The following is a 24,695-nucleotide window of genomic DNA, read 5'->3' on the forward strand; positions in this document are numbered from 1 at the left end:
TTTGTTTATTTGATAAATGAGCCGAATTTGAACAAATTTTGGAGCTCGTTTAATAAATGAGCTTGAACATGAACATCGATATGCTCGTTTATATAAGTTCATGAACAAGTCGTTTATTTATTCATGATTTATTGATTTATTCACCATTGTATTAATTCTATTTTTTTTAATAATTATTATTTAATTCATGAGTTTATAATTAAGATTTAATTATTTATGCTAATTTTGAAATTTTCAAATGTCAAAAGTACAAAGAAACACTCGTTTAATAAACGAACTGTTCACGAACATATAATGTACTAAATGAGTCGAGTTTGAACAAAATTTTGAATCTAAGCTCAGGATTGAACTCGAACTCGCCTAAACTAAATGAACTTAAACATAAATAAACAAGGTAATACTTGATTCAGCCTGATTCGGCTCATTTACACCTCTACGAACAACCCGGCTAGCCACACCGCAAAAAACATAGGTTAATTTATGCCTTTGTGGTAAGGTATCCAAGAATATGGCCCCTTCATTTCCCTTTTTCCCACCAAAACAAACCGCAAATTGTCCAACCGGTAAAAATTTTGTAACGACAAAATTCACCTCAACTCAGATTCCTCAAAATTCCTTTATTATTTTCTCTCTCTTCTCTAAAATGGCAGACACTGAATCTTCTTGTTCTTTCTCGTTGTTTGCATCTCGCAATCCCTAATTTTCCGATTTTGACTTCAAATTTTTTTTTTTTTTTTTTTTCCGTGGCAATTCAATTGGGCGACCCAATTTTAATCCGAGAAACCCTAACTTTTTCGCGAATGATCTTCATCTTCCTCGACCTTAGACATACGATTCAATCTTTCACCTTAATTAGCTTGAATTGGAATTCTGATTTTCGACATTATTAAGCAGAGGAAACTTTTAGGGTTTTGACGCAATGAAGCGTCGGATGGAAAGCATCCAGGATCTCGTTGAAGAAGCTAAAGTTCGTTTTCTATGGTGGGCTTTATTCATCTTTGCTATTACGTATTTCTTATCTCGTAAGTTCTTTCTCTTTCTCCTTGATTTTTCAAAATTCTTTAATTTTTGTTGATTAGTTGTGATTTTGTCGCTATTTTTTTTGTACTTTTTGGGGTTGTTGTTTGATTGTGATTGTTTTACTTTTTTTTTTTTTGAATGTGATTTTTTAAATTTTGAATTTTGCTTTTGTTATCACCTATCTGTCTATTTGAAAAGATGATGATGGTTTGGTGATAGATAAGTAACTACCGCGATTTACGAAAGCTAATTGGAAAATGTGGGTTGAGGAAAATATGCATAATTAGATGCAAAATGAATAATTCTAAGTAGGAAAAATGCAAAGTGATTGTAATGGCATTGCTGTATTGCCACTCATGGAGTTCAATGTGGGGGTACTTTTCTAAATTATGGTATGAACATTATGAGAGTACTAGTTTAGTTGTGATCTTGTGAACACGGAATATCGAGGTTGAGGTATTGCAAGTTTGAAGGTGCTTGAAGGGCACGGATAAGTGATAGTTCATGGTTGACTGGTGTTTATGACTTAATGTTGAGAAGCTAGAAGTGACTATAAGAGTATTATGTGTCACTTGTTCTTTACACCCTTTTTATTTCCCAAATTAGAGGATCTTCAGTGAATACTTCTGGTCGATTGGATGCTATGTTCTTATACCATTGTCTCCAACCTTGGAGTGGCAGACCCAAAAGTTAGCTGTTTCGATTCATCCTTCAACTAGACCATTTCGTAGATGTAGTCCAAAGTGACTTTAGGCCAAATGGCCAATTAATGGCTTTAAGTTTGTCAAGGTCTTCAATCACTTTTTATATAAATTATTTCTTGGGTTTTTGTTGGTCGAAGAAAAACTTGATCCTTTTTATCTCTGCTGAACTCATAACCGGAATTTCTTTTATGGCTTTCCTCGTATTTATTCTCTTAAATTCTAAAAAAAAAAAAAAAAAAAACGGGAACATTGTAGTTTGGTATCTGCACAATGTCAATATTGTCACCAACACAGGCAATTATGTTGGATTGAGTAATGACCATTGTTTCCATCATTGTACTTGTGGTTGTAAATGGTGTGTTGTGAATATTTGTGTTCTTTATTTAGGATAAAAGCTTGAAGGTTTTATGGGAAAGCTTGTTTTATGAATCAACTGCAATTGACTGATTAGTGGGTTTTATAGTTGCATCCTAAGGCATGGATTTGTACTTTTCTGGAATGTGTGCAGATACAAGTAAATCAATGTGGATGAATGTCCCAATTGCAGTTGTAATTGCAATTCTTTTGCGCCAACTAACAAATCAAGTAGAATTTCATTTAAAGGTTCCATCAACCAGAAAACAAACATACCTCTCTCATTTGGGGAAGAAGCAACTTTCAGTGAATGATCCTCGTCTGTCTACAGTTCATCCCCTGTCAAGATGGAGGGGGAAGTTTGAATCACCCATTGTAGAGGCTGCAGCTGAGGACTTTGTTGATAAAATCATAGAAGACTTTGTTACGGACTTGTGGTATTCCAGTATAACACCTGACAAAGAAGCCCCTGATCTAATGCGTGCCATTATATTGGAAGCCCTAGGAGAAGTTGCTGGAAGGGTAAAGGAAGTGAACCTTGTTGATTTATTAACAAGGTAAATCTTTTTTTTTTTTTTTTTAAACTTTTTATTAATGTGCCTCTAGCTTTAATAACATGGTTAATCATTTTTTTTATTAAAAAGGTTAATAATTTTTTTCATCGAACCTGTATGTTTTTAACCACTCCTTTAAAACTTTCTTGAATTTTATTTTTGGTTTTCTTTTAAAACTCCCTTACCTTTTCTTGGATACTCTTTTGTTTGCTCACTTAACTCACTTTTTTTTCAACTCTTTCAAATGATTATCTTGTTATGTTCCTTTCTTTATATCGTACGATTCCTTATGACGATTCATGTTAGCTGATCCCAAATCATTTTGGGACTAAGGCTTTGTTGTTGTTGCCTGTAGCTTATATAGTTGCGACCTTTTGAGTTCTTGCATCGTAACTATCAAATTTATGTATGATGCTTCAGGGATATAGTTGACTTAATTGGTGATCATCTGGAATTGTTTAGAAAAACCCAAGTTTCTATTGGTGTAGATGTTATGGTTACTCTGTCTTCTGAAGAACGGGATGAAAGACTCAAACATCATCTTATGGCTTCTAAGGAGCTCCATCCAGCATTGATGTCTGCTTACAGTGAGTACAAGGTGTGAAAGGAGCTATAAGAAGCTAAACTTTTTCCAATTTTTATATTGGGATTTCTTTCTAAATCCATTACTTGTGTATAACTTTCTTCCTGCTCCCTATAGGTTCAACAGCGACTCGTGGCTGGATTATTGGGTTTGGTGTTGAGGCCAAAAGAAGCGCAATGTCCTCTTGTTCGATGCATCGCTCGAGAGTTTGTAACTTGCTTAGTACTGCAGCCTATTATGAATCTTGTGTCTCCAGAGTGAGTCCAAGTTACCCCCTTTACCCCTTATCTTACTCATTGTTAAGGCTTTGGGTTTCCTATTACCTTCTTTCTTATCTAAGTGGCTTTGCATGCTTATTGACATGAGAAGATTGTGTATAATTTATTTTTCCATCGGCCTTTTCTGGAAGGAAAACTTTAGGTTGTCAGGATCATGTTTTCTTTGACAAAAAGCACTGGGAAGAGCATTGGTTGCACCTAATTAACCTCCTAAGCGATGCAAGGGGTGGATTTTCATCAAGGGGGTTCTGGTTAGGGCTTTAAGGGTGGAGTCACACTGTATTTTCTTGGACGGACAAAGAGACCTTCGTCCTTGGGTGGTCCAGTCAATCTTTCTGATCTCTGATATATAGTGTAGATGCTTTTTCACCCATTCTTTTCATTTATGCCTACATCATTTTTATTTTATTGCACTTGTATGCTTTCTTTGTTCGTGCTCTGGATTCGAATATTCTTACTCGGAGTATTTTTTTTTTTTTTAAAAATTATTTTATTATTATTGCCTTGTCATGTCAAACTAGCCTTTTGGCCCGTTCAACGAGCGGGTTGTTTCTCATTTTATTTTTCTTGAAATGTGTTGCTTATTTGTGTTGTATGTGTCGGTATTTTTTTGTACGGAGTAATATTTGCTTAATTTCTTACTTATAATTTGCAAGTTAGGAATACATAAAGATTTTAACATTAAATAATTTGTTATTTTAACTTTTACATTAAAAGGGGTATAGAGAGGAGTACAACTTTTTTTTTTTTTTTTTTAGTGAAAATAGAACACTCTATTTTCTTACTCAAATTTGCAAGTTAGGAATGCATAAAGACTTTAGCATTCAATAACATTTTATTTTATCTTTTAGTACTTTTACTTTAAAAGGGAGTATAAAGAAGAAATATTAATGGATGTGTTATGTGGCATAAGGGTGAATTATGATGACATGTGTCATATAGGTGATTGTGGTTTGTCTTTTTAAATACTAAGTATAGATTTCTAATATTTTCATTGGAACCAAATTATGTGATGTCAAGATGTGTCTTATTATAGTAGACATTGTCTGATATAATATCTCCATGCACTAATATATTTTTGACTTATCAATTGTGTGCCATCTCTCTTTCCTCATCCCGCAACATAGCAAGTAGTTTTTGTTTGAATAATCAAAACTGAATATATAACATTATTTGTGGGTTGAATGGATGATCAGTTTGCTCAAAGAAACTTTCTTGCTTTCTTGTGCTGGGCTTTTAGGTACATCAATCAGTTGGTAGAGATTATTCTTCTTCAGGTCAAAGATTATTTAACTGGATTAGATGGTGATGATCAACCATTAAAGGCAGATAATGATCAATCTGTCGGTGAAGGAAGCATAGGTACTGATGAAGCTGCATTCAAGAGACGTAAAGACTTACATAATCAAGAAACTGAAATGCCACAACGTGAAAGGGATGTGCTGAGGACATTGGCTTTGGAGGCTTCATCGGTTCCCTCTTCTAATCTATCTTATCAAGAGCCTGTACAGCCAAAAGTTGCAGACTGGGCACGAGTATTGGATGCTGCAACCCAGAGAAGAACTGAAGTTCTCGCTCCTGAAAATCTTGAAAACATGTGGGCTATAGGAAGGCACTATAAAGATAAAATCAATAAATCTGCTAAAGGACATCCTCCTCAGGTACCAGATAACAAATTAGTGGCCCCCCTTGCTGGATCAAATTTCTCTGATTCTGCTAAAGAGGGTAGCAACAAGAAGAAAAGAGTATCTCCTGATGTGGAAAGGGGTTCTTTAAAAAGCATGGCTTTTGTCCAGGAAATTGAGGATGCCAATATCATCACAGCTGATGGAAATAAAAGTAGGCTTAAGAGATCCTGTAGTACTTCTGATCTGAAAGTTGAATCTGAAGAGAAAAATCCTAATATTGGTGTAAGCCAAAGTCTTCTAATTTCAGAGGACTTCTACAGCCCTGATTTTGGAAAGCGCAGTGAACAGAAAAAGTTTGATCTTTCAGGTTCTGTGATTCGTGCTGAGGGATCTCACTTTCCCAAGCTTATGTGTCGGGTTAGTTATATTTCACTTCTACTTTCCTTTCTTGGCAAAAATATGAAAGGCCATTGTATGTAGGTTGCAACCTTTCAAGAAATCCTGTTTTATTGCCATATTTTTTTTAGATATAAAATAGTAATCATGATCACCTGTTTGTTCATTTTAATTGATTAATTAATTAATTGCCTTTTGATGACAACAAATTGACATGAATGACAGGTTGTAGGAGCATACTTTGAGAAAATTGGATCCAAATCTTTTGCTGTTTATTCTATTGCTGTCACAGATGCACAGAATAATAAGTGGTTTGTGAAAAGAAGGTGTGTATCGTTTACATCTTCTATCATAATATTTGAAACATGAATCCTCATGCCTTGCAGTGGTCTTATATTCTTGTCTATCATGAACAATTTCTGAGTTATCAGAAGTTGGCATTGTCTATGAAAGCTGCTATTTTCTGTCTACTTGAGCTATCCATGGCTTTCTTTTCTGTGAAATCTGTGACTGGCTGATTTATTCTTTTTTGCTGTTGTTATATATCCTACTCTTTTGCAAGATATGCATAGAATTTATTAAGTTGCTTATGTTTGCCTTTATGCTTATATTTTTTTTTTTTTGAAACCCTTGTGCTTATATGACCACTGATAAATTCACTTTGATATTTTTCTGTGAAGATACCGGAACTTTGAGCGACTGCATCGACAACTTAAGGATATTCCAAATTATAACTTACATTTGCCTCCAAAGAGGATATTCTCATCCAGTACTGAAGATTCTTTTGTGCATCAGCGTTGTATCCAGCTTGACAAATATTTGCAAGTATGATTTCAGTATGTTCAACTGTTGAAATTCTCTTTTTGGGTACCATGATCCATCTAACATCTGAAACCTGAATCATCATGTCTCAGGATCTTTTATCCATAGCCAATGTTGCTGAACTGCATGAAGTGTGGGACTTTCTCAGTGATTCTTCAAAGGTGAGCTCTCTGTGATGTTTCACTTAATTGCTTAACAAGTGATGATTAATCCTACTCTAACATGAATACACGTGTATTTTTTGAAGAATTACTCCTTTGGAAAGTCACCTTCAGTGATGAAAACACTTGCAGGTATGCTGCTCTAATTTTTGTGCTCATCCTCTGTGTTGATGTTGAGTTCAATTCAGTTGTATGATTGTCTAATGTTTTTAAAAGTGATTTTCTGCAACTAGACTTTAAAGCTCATAATTTGTGATGGTTGCAATTTTTTAAGTTACTGAGAGTAAATGTGACTTCTCTGTGTTGTGTGATTTACCCATGAAAATGACATTATCTTTTCCTTTTAGCCCTGGAAGGGATGCATGTTTTTGTGAAATTGTTGGACCTAAATTAGCATACTGGCACAGGCGTGATGTCTTCAGATGCCATATCTTTATTTATTTATCTTTTTACTTTTTTTTTTTTTTTTTTTTTTTTGCTGTGTGGAAGAATATTACATTGCTGTAGCATTTGAATGTTTTAAAGAGGGTTTATTCTATAGCTGTACTTAACTTTTTTTGTTATTGTCCTAATACTTTCTGAATATTGATGTGCATTTAAGTTGTGATTGGTGATTGCATAATTGGCCCCAGCCTGATGTATGTGCTTAAAGTGTGTGTTGACTTTGTTTTAAAATTACGACTCAGTTGGTGATTGTGTAGTTGGCCACAGCCTGATATATGTACTTATAGTGTGTGTTGACTTTATTTTAAATTGTGACTCAGTTAATGTTGATGATGCTGTTGATGATATTGTACGTCAGTTCAAAGGGGTCTCAGATGGCTTAGTGCGCAAAGTTGTTGGTTCATCTTCATCACAATTTGAGGAGCTTACATCTGTGCCAACCAGAAACTTATCTTTGAATGAACGTGATTTGTATATGCACGGTTCATTAGATGCTTCAATTGAAACAGTTAATAATCTTTCTGATAACGAGGATGGTGATAAAGATGGTAGTCTTGACCGTGACACAGTAGATTCTGGTGATAACGGAAGTGGGTGGCATTCAGATAATGAATTGAACTCGAAGAGCTTTCCACCACGAGTGGTCAACAGAACTGGAGATGCTATACACTCCCATACAGAGGCGATGCGACCCTTAATGATGAAATCCAACTCAGTTGGAGTAGCTAGTTTGCCAGCTATGCCTCATCCTATGGGCGATCCTGTTGGAGTGCCACCTGAGGTATAATTATTTATTCAAAGTCCAATCAAATTACCATCCGTATAATTATGACAACTTGACAAGTGCTTTTTTAATATATATATATATATATATATATATATATATATATATATATATATATATATATATATATATATATATATATATATATATATATATATATATATATTTTTTTTTTTTTTTCCTCTTCCATTAATGTTGTAACTTGTAAGACACTATATTCTTTGTTACATGATTATCTTGGTTTAGGTTTTCTTGCATTATAAGCTCTTCTTTTTTTCTTTTTTTTCTTTTTTTTTTAAACCTTTTAAAACAAAACATCTTGTTGTGAGTCTTTGCTTGGTTATATTCCCTGTATCGGTGCTTTACCTATTTTGGTATGGAAAGAACGTGTTTTTTTGCCCATACTCATTATTTAGACCTGAGTTCTTGTTACTCTTCTTATTCAGATTTTAAAATCCTGTCAGATTCTAGATCAGAAATGTCCTTTAATATATCAAGTTGAATAACATAGTCCCCTGCTTTCATTAAATACGTAATGTTTGGTTCTTATTATTTTTTTATTTATGATGCAGTGGACACCACCTAATGTTACAGTGCCTATGTTGAATTTGGTTGACAAGGTTTTTCAGCTTAATAGAAGAGGTTGGATAAGGTAAAGTTGTTTGGCTATTTCCAACTTCCCGTCTCGCCATGCATATTCTAAAGTTCTAATTCTTTACTGAGTATTTGCATGTTGCTGGAATCAGTGATCTATAGCCCTATAGGGTTACAAAATATGTGTTAGTTGGGAGTTGCTTCTTTTATTGCAAATTTCCTCTGCTATCTATGTCAACTGCATAATGCTGTTGTCTCATCAATTAAGAGTGAGGATAACAGCTTTTTCACAATTGCAGGGCCGATTTATGCTCCCCCCCCCCCCCCCCAACAAATATCTCTCTCTCTCATCCAGATCCTGCTCCCTGGCCTAGGCTTGACAATGTATTTTTTGGGTGTAATTCATGAATTTGAGAAGAATTTGGGAATCATTGCATGGGGATTTTACTTATTTTATATGGTCATTTTGTGTTTCATACTTTTCACAACCCATCCTTTGTGGGAAGCTAAAAATGAAATTTTGTTCTGCTCTTCTATTGATATTTCCACAGGCGACAGGTCTTTTGGATCTCAAAGCAAATACTACAGTTAGTAATGGAAGACGCTATTGATGACTGGCTATTGATGCAGATTAATTGGTTACGTAGAGAGGATGTTGTTGCTCAAGGAATTCGGTGGGTCAAAGATGTAAGTACTTGACCTTTGCACTCTCTGATTTGGGCCCTTTGGCTATTTTTACATGATAAAGTAAATAATGGAGTAAGTACTTAAAGTTAATATTTAAAGTTACATGTTGGCAACCGTGTCGAGTTAATATGGTACAACTAATAAAATGGGGGATATATCATGTGTTTTCAATTTGTTATATATATTATATTACTATGCTTGCAGAGTATTCTTAATAACATATGGTCTCCTTTTACGTGTACTTGCAAGTTTAATTGGTAAAATTAATGCTTCCATGAGACCCACAAATCATGATATTATTTTTCATTGAATTTTCGTCAAATGTACAATCATCCAACTAGCTCATTCAGTCTTTAATGTAGCCAATGGGATTGTCCACATTGTTTCTGCTATAAAATAGTGTCAATAGCCTATGTTAGAAAATTGCTATTATGCCACTGGTGGTTGTCATCTGCCTAGGGCATTCGAGTAAAAGTTGCTAATAGCTTTTATAGGTTCTTGTTGATTAGAATAAGGACTTGCGATTCTTATAAAATACAAAAATGTGCACGACAAGCTATCTCTCTCTGTTAAATGGAGAGTTGTAGATGTTTAAAGGACATGCAATTCTTATAATATACAAAATTGTGCAGTACAAGCTATCTTAATCTGCCAGCTTCTACTGTGAAATGAGTTGATTTTGATGCCTCCTTCTGTAGACAAGCTTATTTCAGCAAAGAAATGATTCTGAGTAGTCCATTTAGCATTTTAGCTCAAATTGGTGCTGTTGTTTCAAACAGCATGGACGCTATGAGTCTAGAACTGTAGAACCCTTGCAAGATTGCCATTTTTCTTCCAATGACTTAACGCTGTAACTATTTATATACTGGAGAAACTCTTTTTTAAAGGGGATTTTGGGAAGGACATTATGGATGAGGGGTTCTCAATTGTGGTTCATTTGGAGTGCAGTCAACCGATGAATTTTTGGCGGTTTTGAACAGTTGGCAGCTGTGGTTAATCAAGAATAGATATGCTGAAAAGTATGAAGGGAATTTTATAAAGGGTGCTAGGTTAGCATGTGAGTTTGGAAGGATGCAGTACACTTGGTGTTTGATGGTACATCATGAATAGATGCAGGGAAAAGCAATAAAAGGAATTATTTAGAGGGTACTAGGGCAGCATGTGAGCTTGGTCGCTTGGAAGGACTTAGTATAGTAGTTGTTTGAGAAAAGCTGAACTTCAAAATTTTATTGAGATGGAATATGGAATCAGATCTCAGATCTGTACATATGTCTTAATTCAACATAACTAAGATAGGTTACCCTAGGATGATTCTGGCAATACCCAAATTGATGCAGAAATTCCACCCCACTCCTGCTGATTGAGGAAAACAAGTCTTAATTTCTACCCTTTTTCTTTTCTTTTTTCTTTTTTTTTTGGTTGAGAATAGGGTGTCTTTTTCTGTTGGTACTTTATATTTTGATTGGTATTCCCATCATGAAGTAAATCCCTTAATGTGCATAATTGCATTTGATTGTGAGAACTGTAGGAAATTCTCATGTATTTGTGTTTATCTGCTTCAGATTCTTTGGCCAGAGGGCAAGTTTTTTCTCAAGCTAGAGATAGGTGGGTGTGGATTGGATGAAATGGACAACAAATCTTTTCAAGCTACACCTCGAGCAGCCAGCAGGAAGTCCCAATCTAGTTCATTTGAGATACAACTTGAGGAAGCTCGAAGAGCTAGTTTTGTGAAGAATATGCTTTTCAGTAAGTGCCATCGTTGTGCTGCTTAATTCATGACTTGTAATTGTCTCGTAACCTTGATTTTTGTCAATTATTGTCAGTTCAGTTAGTCCTCTACATCGTTTAATGGAAGTACTTTCTTTAATCTTCCCTCGTATGACTTCTCTGTCAATTAATGACGAGAAATTTGCTGTTGATTGTGCAAATAATAATACTGTTTCTTCTTTTTCATTTGGTACTTGGGTGTGTGGGACTATTTTCTTTTTTTAGTGGCTCGTTTTAACTTGAAAAAATGTAGGTTGGTAAAATTTGATGCGAAGGCTCAACTTTTGAGAAATTAAAAATGTGGATCTGCTTTTCTGCCCCTTCTTGTTCCAAATTTTGTTTCATCCCTTGCATCTGGTCTCGGGCATTTTATATGTCAAATTATCATACTATTTATAATCTTAATAATTTAGCTTTAGTGCATAGTTGTATTGGTATTCTCATTGAAACTACTTGTGGAGGAGGTGGAGCAACGATATAAACTCTAGGCTCCATTTTTATAAGGTTACGAGGTTTACTTTTCTCTCCTCTTTTGATAGATGGAGCTCCAGCACCCCTAGTCAGTATGATTGGTGCAAAACAGTACAAACGATGTGCACGGGATCTCTATTTTTTCCTTCAGGTAACAACTATCATTTGCCTTATCAAGATTTAGGCACACATTTTTTCCTTCTTACTTTTATTGTGGTTTGAATGTGCACTTTATATAGAATGTATTTCAAATTTGCAGTCTTCAGTATGTCTAAAACAAGTTGCCTACGCTATCTTGGAGCTCGTGCTTGTATCAATCTTTCCTGAGTTGAAAGATCTCGTGGATGATGTCCATCAGAAGATGCAGGCTCAACATGCTTAAGAATTAACGGGGGGTAAATCATTTGAGATGTGCTTGTAACTTTTGGAGGAAATGTTGCAGCTCAGAACAACGTTATTTTTTGAAGATCGTCCATCTGAAAGCTTCTGTGATCTTCCTGAACAAATCAGAAGGCAAGTTTTGGGAGAGATCATAGAAGGCAAGGAAAGAGAAGGTGATCTGATCCATGCTTAGAGTACAAAGACCACCACGAAAAACGAGGCAAGACGGCACTTTTCTGGACTGGGTTTGGATATGGATTTTTATTTTGGATTTGGGTAGAAGGGGTAAAGCTATGGTGTTTGTGTTCAAAGTACAAATGTGTACAGATTTTGTATAGAGTCCCACTTTTGTTACCTACATATTCTTCTCTTAGGCAACCCCCTGAAAAAGGGATTTTGTATTTTTTTGTAAATGTGTAAAATGATGAAACATATATTAGATGAGTGCCATTTCATTGTGCATAGTGAGTTTCTGGATCTTTGTAAGTACCCTAAAAAAGTTTGTGTACTTATCCAAAATTTCATGTGTACACCATTTCCTTAGTTTATTATCAAAACATGATTCTTGAATTTGGCCTTCAAATGGCGTGTATTCGAAACCTTTGGTGTATGAAATTTGGTCGAAAAATCTACATGTACATTTCGATATACGAATTCCATGACCTTGAAGGGTGGGTTTAAGTCATACCAAACCAGGACAATAGAGAAGAGGGAAGGGAATATGGGAAGATTGTAGATGCATTCTCAAGGAATGTTGTACTTTACCAATAGCCACTTGTTCATTTTCTTCATAGTTGATGGAGAGATTGTTATATATACTCGGGTGTGTCGTACATCTATGAGTATTTTGTACTCATTTTGATAATTGTTTTTCATTTAATCATCAAATGACGAGCAAAAACTAACCTTGCTATTAGTTGGGTGTATATAACAAATTCTCCAATTGTTGTGCTTGTGGTGACAGAGTGCGTATTCAAAATCGATATCGTTAGAAACTTTAGATTATATATCAATAATCGACAAATTTCTATGTAAAATCGTTATATATTCTCTTCCTATTTGCAACCTTTTATAGATTAAATGGTAATGATATATGTAATCCTTAAAATTATAAATAACCATTTAATAGAAATGCATTCACGTCGTAGGTTGCCAGGTTGGTGTAATGATTGTTATACTTTGTACTATATAGTACAGTATCATTTTCCTAAAATGAATTATCCATAAGTAATTATAAGTAATTATACATAAGTAAAGTTTATTAGTAATTATACATAAGTAAAGTTTATAAGATGTATATCTTGATACATTAACGAGATGAATTTAATTAGATTTTAAATGACTTTCTATCATTTTAAATCGTTCCACATCCCTTTTCATGTGGAGAACATGGGATGTGCCAAAGTTATGTGTCACCGTTATTCTAATTTCTAATTACCTAAAACCAGCTAAGCTTTGTTGGTCATAAAGGCTCATAAGTAATTTAATTTCAGTTCAGTTCAGTCCAGTTCATTTCATTTCTTAAATTCTTTCTCTTATAAATAATTTATTTCAATTCAATTCAGATCCAATCAGTTAACTTCACTTCAGTAAATCAGAACTGGCTTTAAGCTATACAAGTGCCACTTAAATTTAATCCTCTAAGCATTGTATTGACTATTGACTATAACAACCAACTTCTTTCTTGGAGCATGGGATTTTGTATTGACTATTGACTATAATAACCTATGTTATCCTATATTCCTATTGGACTATTGGTATATATCGCTTGCTAATTAAGAAGGTTCAAAAAGTTCTTTCTATTTTCATGTATGATACGGATTAGAAATCCAAAAAAGTTCATTTCAGCTCCAATCAATTCATTTCAGCTTAATTCAATAAATGTGAACATACTCTTGCATTGAAATATGTATTATGGAGTAGTTGACATTGAATCGTACTATATCGTATTTTGACAGAAATTTAAAATTTTAAACTTACTTACGGAGTATTTTTTTTACAAGCTTTTATATAAATCGTGTATCACACGGGTTCTAATCTAGTACATACTCCCTTCGTCCCTAAATTACATTCCTCTTTCTCTCTATTATGTGACTCTTTCTCTCTATTATATGAGGAATAAATGCTAGAAAGAGGAATGTAATTTAGGGACGGAGGGAGTAATATATTAATAACCTCAAAAAATTTCAGATAAGTATATCAAAAAAAACGAGTAAGTAAATCAGTAAGTTGGACCAAATACTCTTTACTTCTGCAGTCTTAACACTCTAGAGTAGTCAATTCAGCTTTCAATAATTTAATTGATCATCTTATCAAATGCCAATACCAATGTAACTTATTAACTTAATAAATACGGAGTAGTTAAATGTGAAGAGTCAAAAGATTCGAAACTCATACAGTATAAAACTCCAAATACTCCTAGTTCATACGAGGCTAAAACTCTAATGGAGTGTTTGTTTATATAAACTAGCCTTTTGGTTTTGGCCCGTTCAACGAACGGACTGTAGCTCATATTATTTTTCTTAAAATGTGTTGCTTATTTGTGTTGTATGTGTCGGTGATTTTTTTGTAATAATCTGCTTAATTTTCTTATTTATAATTTGCAAGTTAGGAATATGTAAAGATTTTAACATTAAATAATTTGTTATTTTAACTTTTACATTAAAAGGGTATAGAGAGGAGTAAAGAGCACAACTACTCCCTAAACTTAGCAAAAAGTTGCAGTTAGCTCACTTAACTTTTAAAAGTTGCAAGTTACTCACTATAACCTATTGTGACCTTCATTTACCGGTTAATTGGTAAAACTCCCTAAACTTTTTGACATAAAAGTTAGTGTACACCCTAAACTTTCCTATAACTCCCTAAACTTTCTCACGTAATTTTTAATTAATTAGCCATTTAATTATAAAAAATTATTATATATAAAAAATTCTAACAACAGCTATATATATACTCTAATGCATTTTCGATACTATTATGTTATTATTTTGCAAAATAGATAGTGAAGAAAAAAAGAAATTGAATTATTCAGTAAAAATGAAAAAAATGGCTACTTATGGCCTGTTCTCATTGACTGAACTCAGCTGAACTGAACTGAACTGAACAGAATTGAAATGAATATTTTATAAGAGAAGGAAATTAGGAGCTGAGCTGAACTGAGCTGAACTGAACTGAACTGAATTTTAACGTAAGAGAACAGGCCCTTATTAGCAAAAACTTTTTTTTTTTTAATAAATAGCTAATTCTAGTTTGCCTTCCTTAAATAATTATTTTTAGTCTGGTTTAACTCTTGTAAAAAAAAATTAAAAAAAAGAACCCTTAATATAATACGAAGTTCATAATAGTGACAAAACATTGGCTATTTATATAATTTAATTCCATAACTAGTTAAAATATTGATTTGGAAGGAAGTTATTTATTTATTTTTATTCATCTCTTTTGAATTGGTTTAGTTCTTTTTTTTTTTTTTTTTTTTTTTTTTGGTTTTTATTTATATTTTTGGGTTTTTTTTTAAATTTTTTTTCCTGCTTTTTGGACTTTTTAGTTAGAAAACTTTATAGCCACGTACTAATATAAGTAAACCACCGCTATTAAGCAACCCTAATTTCAAAATCACAAAAAAAAAGTTAAACTTTCTTCTTGATCATGCATCACAAAAAAAAATTGGAATTTTAAGTATTTTTTTTATCAACACACACAGCTGCAAATTCTTATGATGATGAGGGGGTTTTTTTTAAAGGAGACGATAAGGGATTTTTAGTACTATGTTCTCTGTTAAAGTCTGCTAATTATAGATTTTGTTGAGTTTAATGTGTATAATAAATCAAACATTCAAACTAATAACTACTCGTATGTGTAATATAATGGCACACAATGAATATGCTCATCTTGTTCAAAGAACAATTTGATTCGTGATTGTTTGATTTGGTAAGCCATTCTTTCTACGATGTTAATGTATATGGATCATCTAATTAAAAAAATTTAAAATTAAAAAACGAACCAAATTAGTGCAAAGGAAAAGATTCCGTCCAATTTAAAAATTTTAGTTAGTTAGTTAGTTTTAGAATTTAAATTTAGAGTTCCCATTGGCTTTCAAATGATGGTTAGATTGTTATTTGTTATATATATATATATATATATATATATAAACCCAAAGTTTAAGGAGTTTACATATTAGTACAATAGTTTAGGCAAAGTTTAGGGAGTTAACCTGCTATATCAGGTTGCTACCTGAAAAATTACCTCCAATCACCTGAGTAGTGAGTAACTTGCAACTTTTAAGAGTTTAGTGAGTAAATTGCAACTTTTGGCTAAGTTTAGGGAGTAGTTGTATGCTTTACTCGTATAGAGAGGATTACAACTTTTTTTATAGTGAAAATGGAACACTTCATTTTCTCACTCAAATTTGCAAGTTATGAATGCATAAAGACTTTATCATTCAATAACATTTTATTTTATCTTTTACTTTGAAAGAGAATATAAAGAGGAAATATTAATGGATTCTTATGTGGCATTTGGGTGAATTATGATTACAAGTGTCATATAGATGATTGTGGTTTGTCTTTGTAAATATAATAAATATAAGGAAAATTTTTAAATTACCACCCAAAAATGTAACCATTTTCTAACTAACCACCCAAAAAAAAAATTATTTTAAATTACCACCCCCTTAAATCAAATAAATGCTCAGATTACCACCCATATTGAAAATCCGATGAGTTTCTGACCTGTGGGCCCCACGTAACGACTAAAATTGGCTATTTTCACCTTTCTAATTGTTTTCCTCCCCGATTTTTCCTATAAAGCTCTTCCCCTAATTCAATTTTCAATACTACCTGCAATTTATCCACAAATTTAATTGCAACCACTTCTTCAACAACGAATGAACTTCAATTCGCATAAGGTAATCTCACTTTTCTGTAAAAATTAGGGTTTTAGTGACATTGTAATTGGGGGAATTTGTGGGCTTAATTAATTAGGGAGATAGCGAAGAGAGATGTTGCCGCAATGACGGAGGCACAGAAGATGGCGGAAAGAGTCGCGATCTTCGCAAATTGAACACGAGATTGAACAGTTTGCATCTGAACAACCTTCAACCAAACAATCAATGGCGATGTAACTGAAGAGAGAAAAAGTTGTCATATGACATATTGTAAGGAAAATTGGGTATTTGAATCCATAATTGCTCAACAAATACTTGTTTAATATGATTACGCCGATGTTTGAGGAGTACCAAAAGGTAATTAATCCGATTGTGAAGAGTTTCTAGTGGGTTTCATTTCAATCGGATTTGAATGGATTGAATCGATTTGATTTGATGTGATGAGAAATTTCTAATTTGTATGGGTGTTTGATTTGGTTGTATTAAAAATTAGGGTTTTTGATTGATTTGGGGAAGATGAGAAATGTGAAGAATAGAGAAGAAAGGGGAAGAAATTAGGGTTGGAGGAGAGAGAAAGAAGGGGGAAAAGGGAGCTTTAATGGCGGAAGAGGTGGAGTAGGAGCCAGGAGGAGAAGATGATGAACAGAAGGGAAGAGAAATAAGAAGGAAAATAACTAAAGTGGGGCCCACTTGTCAGAAACCCACCGGATTTTCAAAATGGGTGGTAATCTGAGCAATTATTTATTTTAAGGGGTAATAATTTAAAATAATTTTTTTTTTGGTGGTTAGTTCGAAAATGGTTATATTTTTGGGTGGTAATTTAAAAATTTTCCTAAATATAAATAAATTTCATTAATATTTGCCCTTAAATAATACAAATACTTAATAGGATTGGTCAGGGGGTTTTAGTTAATCTCTATCCCTACCTTCTTAAAATACTTGCATTGTGTCCTTGTTTATCAAATACGGAGTAATAGATTACGAATTACTAGTATATTATTAACATTTATATCCTTGTTCACGTAATCACGTTCATTTATGTTCAGCACGAATTCTTGTGTCATTGTTCATCAGACTATAGGATATATACGTAGAACATCTGAATATTAACACTCTTGTTCTTGTTCATGTACTCCGTAACTTTCAATATGTACAAAATTGACTAGATCGAAGTCAAATGACGTATCAATCAAAGATGATTTGACCTACATTGAATCAATCCATTTTCCACCTCTAAATTTGCTACGCATTCTATTTAAATTTCTCTCAAAGAAAACCTCAAAGCTCAATAAAAATGATACCGTGTCATGTTTCTTTCCCTATTGACTAACTTACATGCGTATGTCTACGTGTCTAGTCCATGGCATATATCATACAGTAAAGTCATACCTAAGTCAAAGCATACTAATTTCCTCACGTCCACAATGTCAACCGTTTTAAACCAAAAAAAAGCTTTAATTATGATCTATATGTTGTTAGTAAAAGAACGCTAATTATGCCCTATATTATTTGTATGCATTTATTTTTCAAAATAGATCATATCGACAATATCATAAACTAGCTTGAACTAGTGCCATCATTTAACTTCAAACTATCCCATAATACCTTTGTCAAAAACAAAAAAAAAAAAAAAAAACTATCCCATAATAAAAAAAAAAAAAAAAAAACCTCCAAAAATAGGAAAAGAATAAATAAATACTGCATTAGAAAGGCCGAAAGTTTCACATACCGCCATTAAAAATTGTCACATTTTTTTAAAAATTTCACCCAAAATTATTTTCCCCAAAAAATTGGAAAAATGCGAAATAAAGCGAGGGAAGCTTCTGGCGCCATAGTACCAAAATATTCGCAATAAATATATTCTCCTTCATTCATTCACTCTCTACTCTCTGACACATTCAAACACTTCATTTTAGAGAGAGAAATAAAACCCAGAATTTAGAGAGAGAAAGCTTGGTTCGAGCAACAATGGTGATGACCTTGAGAAAAAGGGTTCCTTCAATTGCACCACAATCTGAGTCTGATTCTGAAACCCCACCAAAAAAGAAGAAAACCCAGAAAAATTCAAAACCCACTAAGAGGAGAGAGACTTATTCCTCTTCAGAATCAGAATTCAACTCAAACTCAGATTCTGAGAAGGAAAATGAGCGTTCAATTGAGTATGAGAAGATTCGAGAACAGAGGATTCGAGAAAACAGAGAGAGAATGGAGAAATTGGGGATTTTTACTCTTTCTTCTCAAGTTTTTAATGGTAATCAAAAGGTGGCTCGTCGCAAAAACCCTCCTCAAAAGAAGAAGCGTTATCCTCCTCTTTATCCTCGTGTTCGCGATCGTTCGTATGATTATGCGAGGAGGTCTTCTAGGTTTGTTTTAATTGCATTTTTAATCCTGTTTTTTCCCTTCATTTTTGTTAATTTTCTGGGTTTGTGATGATTTTTTGTTTTAGGGTTTTGGAATGTAAAATTTGGGGATTTTCTTTTTTGATGGTTTTATCCAATTTTGTCCATTCCTTTGTGGGTTTGTTTATTTAATTCATCGTCATTTGGCACACAAATATTTTGTTGATTTACATACAAAATCTGGGTTAAAAAAGTGTAAAATGTGAGTTGAGAAGTTGGTTGAAAGTATGTAAATTGTTACATTTTATAATTTATTATATGAGAAAAAAGGTTAATAAATCGAATGTTTAGGTAAAGTATTAAAGATGTGAAATAAGCTGATTGAATTTGTGTGATTGGTGTATTCTATAAAAAGTAGTTTGTTGGGTTGATTCTTGATTAAGTGTAGTGAGTTGTAACCCCCGGTTTTTGATTTTGATGGTAAACATTTGCAGGTTGAAGGAAATGGAGACTGAGAAATCATTGAAAGAGATGGGAATTTCGATACCGGAAGATTGGACGACCGAGGTTTATACTGAAGAAGATGAGAAGCTTTTGGGTGATTGCGAGACGATTTGGAGCTTGGAGTTGGAGGCTGATGGTCTAGACGAGGACGGTGACCGGCTTTATGATCTTGAAAGGCCACCTTGTCACCAATGCAGGTCATTTTCATTAAACTAGAGATATTAAGTGTTGTGAATTTGCTTGTTTGGGTTTGTTCTAATGTTCAATTTGATCACTAAATTGTATTGAGTTTTCGGATTTGCTGATTACTTCAATGATTCGTGTGGTTGCAGGCAAAGGCGAGCTGGGAAATTTACCTATTGTGGTAAATGTAGGACTCCCCAGGGGCAGATATGTGGAGAATGCTTGTACACTAGGTGATTGTTGCTTCATTTTATGTGTACAATTGATTTTCGATCCCTAACTTACCAGATAATGCTCTTAGGAATGCAATTATATGCTACATATGTCTGGTCAATTTTGCATATTGAGTATTGCTCCTCACCTTTTAGGATATGTTAGGCATGCATTTGGTCTAATTTATTGGTTGAAAAATAATGTTCTTAGGGCTTGTTCTGTTCCGTTGAAATCCAGTTCAGTTCAGTTGAGCTCAGCTCAGCTTTTAATTTATGTCTAATGATATTGCTAATGATATAAAGCCAAATTTCATTCTTTTAAGCTCTTATTACAACGATAACAACAACAAAAACAATAATAATAATAATAATAACAATAATAATTGATGCGGTTCCAAGGCATCAATATTGTTATTATAATTATTTTTATTGTTATTTTTAGTTTATTATTAGATGACCGAATTTATTAGGATATTTTTGTTAGTTTAATTCGGTTAGTATAAGATAAGCTTAACTTTAAAGATCATATTTGCAAAATATTATCTTTATAAGTTAGAGTTAGTTTCCTAGTTAGATTAGAATTTGTTTTACCGATTTTTAGGCTAATTATTTAGCTTATAAATACGTGATGGTGTTTAACGAAAAGTATGATTGATTGATTTGAAATTTATAAAGTTTTACGTAAGCTTGTGCTTGTGTATTCTTGGCCTAGTTTAGGTTTTAAGCTCGTGTTGCTTAGCGTTTCTTGACCGAGACTCAAGATTCCAAACCTTTCAACTGCGATTGAAGGTTATATCCATCAAAATTCATATCAAATTGGTGTGGCTGCTGTTTGACGAGGGACGAGTTTGACAATTTATGTCAAAAAACTCAGTTTCGAATGTCATATTGATCGACTTGGTTCTCCTTCGTTTCTAAAGATTTTGAGGTGATTCTTTTTTTCAAATTGGTTAATTTTTTGTCTATTTTTCACCTGCAAAATTTGAGAATTTTTCGAGAAGCATAGCTATTAAACTGGGTTCGTTCATTACACCTGGTCAAAAATCAAATTAATCTGCCATTGTTGAGAAAAAAATAAACTGCGATTACTTGGTTGGGAATTTTTTTCTGAATTTTTGGTCGAGTATTTTAGACAGATAGAGCTAGCAGTATACAAAATTTCAGAATTTTTCGAGGTGTTTTCATTGGGTTTTGGTCCTCGTACTTTCGATCAATTTCTGGACTGGTTTTGTGTGTTTTCTCATCCACATAAACATGGAAAATAAAAGTTGGTTTGAAGCATTTATGATGGAAATCAAGAAAATGAATGAATGTTTGGATAGAATTGATGCTCGTTTTCAAATTCGTGACGTGAGATGTGGTGTACAAGATATGTCTTATGAGAACGAGAAACTAGAGCAACCAATTGTTGAGGCTATATACGAGGAAAAGATTGTATCTTTACCGAGTGGTAATCTTACAAATCCAATTTTAGAGCAATCTCATGAACAACTAGTACAAGAAAAAGAAATTATGGAGCACAAAAGTGTATATTTGTCTAGTTTTGTTGACGAGGAGGTTACATTTGAACTATCTAAGTTGGTAGCAAAAAGTCAAATTTCTACAACTTCCTTTTATGGTGATAATTGGGATACAAATATTTTCACGTATTATTTCCATTATATTGATCGCATTGACAAAGGTGTGTCATCAATTAAAATTTTGGAGCATTCAATTGAAGTTTGTGGTGCATTCATTGGTGTAAAATATAAGCATGACGTGGTTGGATAGAGACATATTCTTTTAGCTCATGTTCGATTAATTTGGATGATATCTTGGTTCCATGATTTGCTAAAACTTGGGACAAGTTTTTTTCAAGAGGGGGAGTATGATGCGGTTCCAAGGCATCAATATTGTTATTATAATTATTTTTAGTTTATTATTAGATGACCGAATTTATTAGGATATTTTTGTTAGTTTAATTCGGTTAGTATAAGATAAGCTTAACTTTAAAGATCATATTTGCAAAATATTATCTTTACAAGTTAGAGTTAGTTTCCTAGTTAGATTGGAATTTGTTTTACCGATTTTTAGGCTAATTATTTAGCTTATAAATACGTGATGGTGTTTAACGAAAAGTATGATTGATTGATTTGAAATTTATAAAGTTTTACGTAAGCTTGTGCTTGTGTATTCTTGGCCTAGTTTAGGTTTTAAGCTCGTGTTGCTTAGCGTTTCTTGACCGAGACTCAAGATTCCAAACCTTTCAACTGCGATTGAAGGTTATATCCATCAAAATTCATATCAATAATTGAAATAATAATAATCAATAAATAATAATAATCATCAATAAATAATAATAATAATAAATAGTATATGTGTTTAAAATGTTTAGAGGTTTCAAGTTTTTAATATATTTTCTATACATTTTATAATTATAATTATATAGTATATTTTTCGTAAATATTTTAAAATGTACATTTGTATATACACATATGTATAGTAATAAATAATCAATAAATAATCAAAGATCACTAATCTGTAGTTAAAAATCACTAATTAATAAGTTCAGCTCAGTTCAGTTCAGTTCAGCTGAGTTCAGTCAATCGGAACAGGCCCTTAAAAGAACAAGTTAATAGTTCCTTGAGATTTAGTACTTTTTGGCAATTGGTGAATTTTTTCCCATTATGTAGTAGATGTTTATATAATCTTGCACAACCCTCTATATGGGATGCTTCTATAGGCAATCAGCGTTTTTCCTTTGGAAGTGTTTGTAGAAGCGGTTTTGTCTCATATCTGTTGTATTTTAATGTTTGAGGGCTATGCTTGTCTCAGTTGATATGTTTGTTTTCATGGAATTTGTATGGTATCTGAACTTTCTTCACTGCTTTGTTTTCAAGCCCTAAAAGCTTGATTAACAAATGACTGAGATTACTGTAAAGTTAGTAACTTACATTTGTCTTTGTTGTCTTAATGTCTTTACATTTATTTTTGAATGACTGTCCTAAGTTGTGCTACTCTGCTACATGTCTATAGGTATGGAGAAAATGTTCTGGAATCTCGCCAAAATCCAACTTGGTCATGCCCAGCTTGTCGAGGGATATGTAACTGCAGCCGGTGCCGCCGGACTAAGGGATGGAATCCAATCAATATTCCACACTCTAAGGTTCAATTTAGACCTCTTAGTTTTATCTTTGATTCTCCTAACTCTTTTTTGCAAACTTGTGTTGATAGTGTTGACTGTTGAGTGCTTGAACATTGCTGTCTATAAACTTATGGGAGCCATGCATGTTTGCTTGTTTTCCTTTTCATGCCCAATCCTACTTAACCTGTTATGTGCGTCCGTGACTTGTTGCCTCAATCTAAAAAACTGTTCTCTGAAGGGAAGCATGATTTTGAAAGTTCCATTTTTACATATTTGAGGTGCAGACCCTTGCTGAGCCCTGAGGGAAAATGTTCCTTTTGTAGGTCATTGAATCAGGATTCAAATCAGTAGCTCATTATCTTATCTTAACTCGACGTGCTGGTGCTACACCAAAAGAGTTGAATGATGGAGCTGAGGTGGTTGATTTAACACCGGAAGAGATAGCAGCAGCACCACGTGATGAAGGCTCTGACTATTCTGCTGAGTGGTCAGGAGCTGAATCTGATGATTCTGACAGTGAGGATGAGACAAAGGGTGATAAGAATAACGAGGAGCAGCCTGATAAGAATGATGCGGAGCAGCTTGAGGAGAATCAAGTTGCTTCTGCTGCGAAATCTATCGAAGCTGCTGTTGCTACTGATAGAGATGAAGTTCTTTAGGAGCTTAATTGTCAAAAACTTGCATCTTTAGCCTGAAATGAAGATTGTTCACAGCTTCTTGGTAAAGTTGATACAATAGATTAGCTAGAGTTGCAGCTTGCAGTAGGTTTAGTCTTTTGATCTATAGGAGTTCTTGAAGCCTTTTACCCTTATTTGGCTAGTATATACTAGTATTTCCGGTGTAGGATAATGCTGGCTTTCCCTATTTTGGTACTTTTTGGTAGTTTAAGTATCTTAGGAAGTTGCATAACTTTTGCAATGAAGTTGCTTATGCCTCCTTGGCAGCTTCTTATCCTTGTATAGTTTTAGGGTGTTTGCTTATTTGCCAATTGTCCCGGTTAGTTCGATCTATATTTTGGTTTTTGGATTCTTGGGAGCCTGGGAGGCAATTTTGTATATAGTTATTTCTTGTTTGCAATGAAAGGCTATGTTTTGTTATATTGCATTATTTGACAAATCCAAAACAACTGATATGAAGTCTGCAGAAAATTACCTTAATAAAGCTTAAAGGCTAGTGAAATTGTTAGTAAATAACGAAGTTTGGAGGTGATTAGTAGTTTTTGATTAAAAATATGATTTAATTTTAATGTTTACAATACCTCTGATGCATTTTATGTTCTGCAAGGCTACAACTTTGGAGAGTATGGAGTATTATTGTTCATTTTTATTTATTTATTTATTAATTTTGAATTGTATGCATTTTTCTCTGAATACATGTTCTTATTTCTGTGATAGACTGATAGTATGATAGTTTTTGTTGGACTCAACAAAAACTGTGATTTTTATGTTGAGGGAATGTTACTTAGATATTTTTTTTGTTTACATAGAGGGTGATGTAGAAGAGATTTGATCTCGAGAACACCTTTTAGTCGTTTACCAAAATAATAACACAACCCTTTTTTATATTCTAGGGTAGATGGAGGCAAATATAAGATCATTAAAATATAGTCTCTAACGAGTTACATGGAGAGTATTTTGGTTATAAGAAAAGAGAAAGAGAAAGGATGACATGCCTCAAAATGTGGAAGCAGATTTTCTATTAATAAGCTAAAAAAAGAAAGAATTTGAACCATAAAAATCATGCTCCTATATTTGGGTACTTTTTATTAAACCAATAATTAATATTTGCACGAGAAAATGCATGAAAAACATCATTTTGACCTG

General features: G+C 33.3%; 2 protein-coding genes across 2 annotated transcripts; both read left to right on the plus strand.

Moving 5' to 3' along the window:
- The first annotated feature begins 885 nt into the window (after positions 1-885).
- On the plus strand, positions 886-12,105 carry LOC145558797 (uncharacterized). The gene is made up of 15 exons (XM_081620133.1): positions 886-1,022; positions 2,233-2,635; positions 3,053-3,230; positions 3,333-3,472; positions 4,734-5,538; positions 5,743-5,843; positions 6,198-6,342; positions 6,432-6,500; positions 6,587-6,632; positions 7,265-7,725; positions 8,301-8,380; positions 8,874-9,009; positions 10,572-10,755; positions 11,316-11,398; positions 11,507-12,105. The coding sequence occupies exons 1-15, from the start codon at positions 920-922 to the stop codon at positions 11,627-11,629; spliced, it is 3,057 nt and encodes a 1,018-aa protein (XP_081476259.1). The 5' UTR covers positions 886-919; the 3' UTR covers positions 11,630-12,105.
- Positions 12,106-18,353: 6,248 nt separating this feature from the next.
- Positions 18,354-23,884, plus strand: LOC145560188 (uncharacterized). The gene is made up of 5 exons (XM_081621448.1): positions 18,354-18,873; positions 19,344-19,550; positions 19,686-19,769; positions 22,764-22,893; positions 23,196-23,884. The coding sequence occupies exons 1-5, from the start codon at positions 18,479-18,481 to the stop codon at positions 23,529-23,531; spliced, it is 1,152 nt and encodes a 383-aa protein (XP_081477574.1). The 5' UTR covers positions 18,354-18,478; the 3' UTR covers positions 23,532-23,884.
- Positions 23,885-24,695: the final 811 nt, after the last annotated feature.

The sequence above is a fragment of the Chenopodium album genome, chromosome 9, assembly GCF_948465745.1.
Source record: "Chenopodium album chromosome 9, dcCheAlbu1.1, whole genome shotgun sequence".
Lineage (NCBI taxonomy): Eukaryota > Viridiplantae > Streptophyta > Magnoliopsida > Caryophyllales > Amaranthaceae > Chenopodium > Chenopodium album.

Coding starts and splice junctions, on each gene's coding strand:
- LOC145560188 (XM_081621448.1), top strand. CDS start 18,479: ATGGTGATGACCTTGAGAAAAAGGGTTCCTTCAATTGCACCACAATCT. Junction 18,874..19,343: donor TATGCGAGGAGGTCTTCTAG/GTTTGTTTTAAT, acceptor AAACATTTGCAG/GTTGAAGGAAATGGAGACTG. Junction 19,551..19,685: donor CCACCTTGTCACCAATGCAG/GTCATTTTCATT, acceptor GTGTGGTTGCAG/GCAAAGGCGAGCTGGGAAAT.
- LOC145558797 (XM_081620133.1), top strand. CDS start 920: ATGAAGCGTCGGATGGAAAGCATCCAGGATCTCGTTGAAGAAGCTAAA. Junction 3,473..4,733: donor ATGAATCTTGTGTCTCCAGA/GTGAGTCCAAGT, acceptor CTGGGCTTTTAG/GTACATCAATCAGTTGGTAG. Junction 6,633..7,264: donor AGTGATGAAAACACTTGCAG/GTATGCTGCTCT, acceptor ATTGTGACTCAG/TTAATGTTGATGATGCTGTT.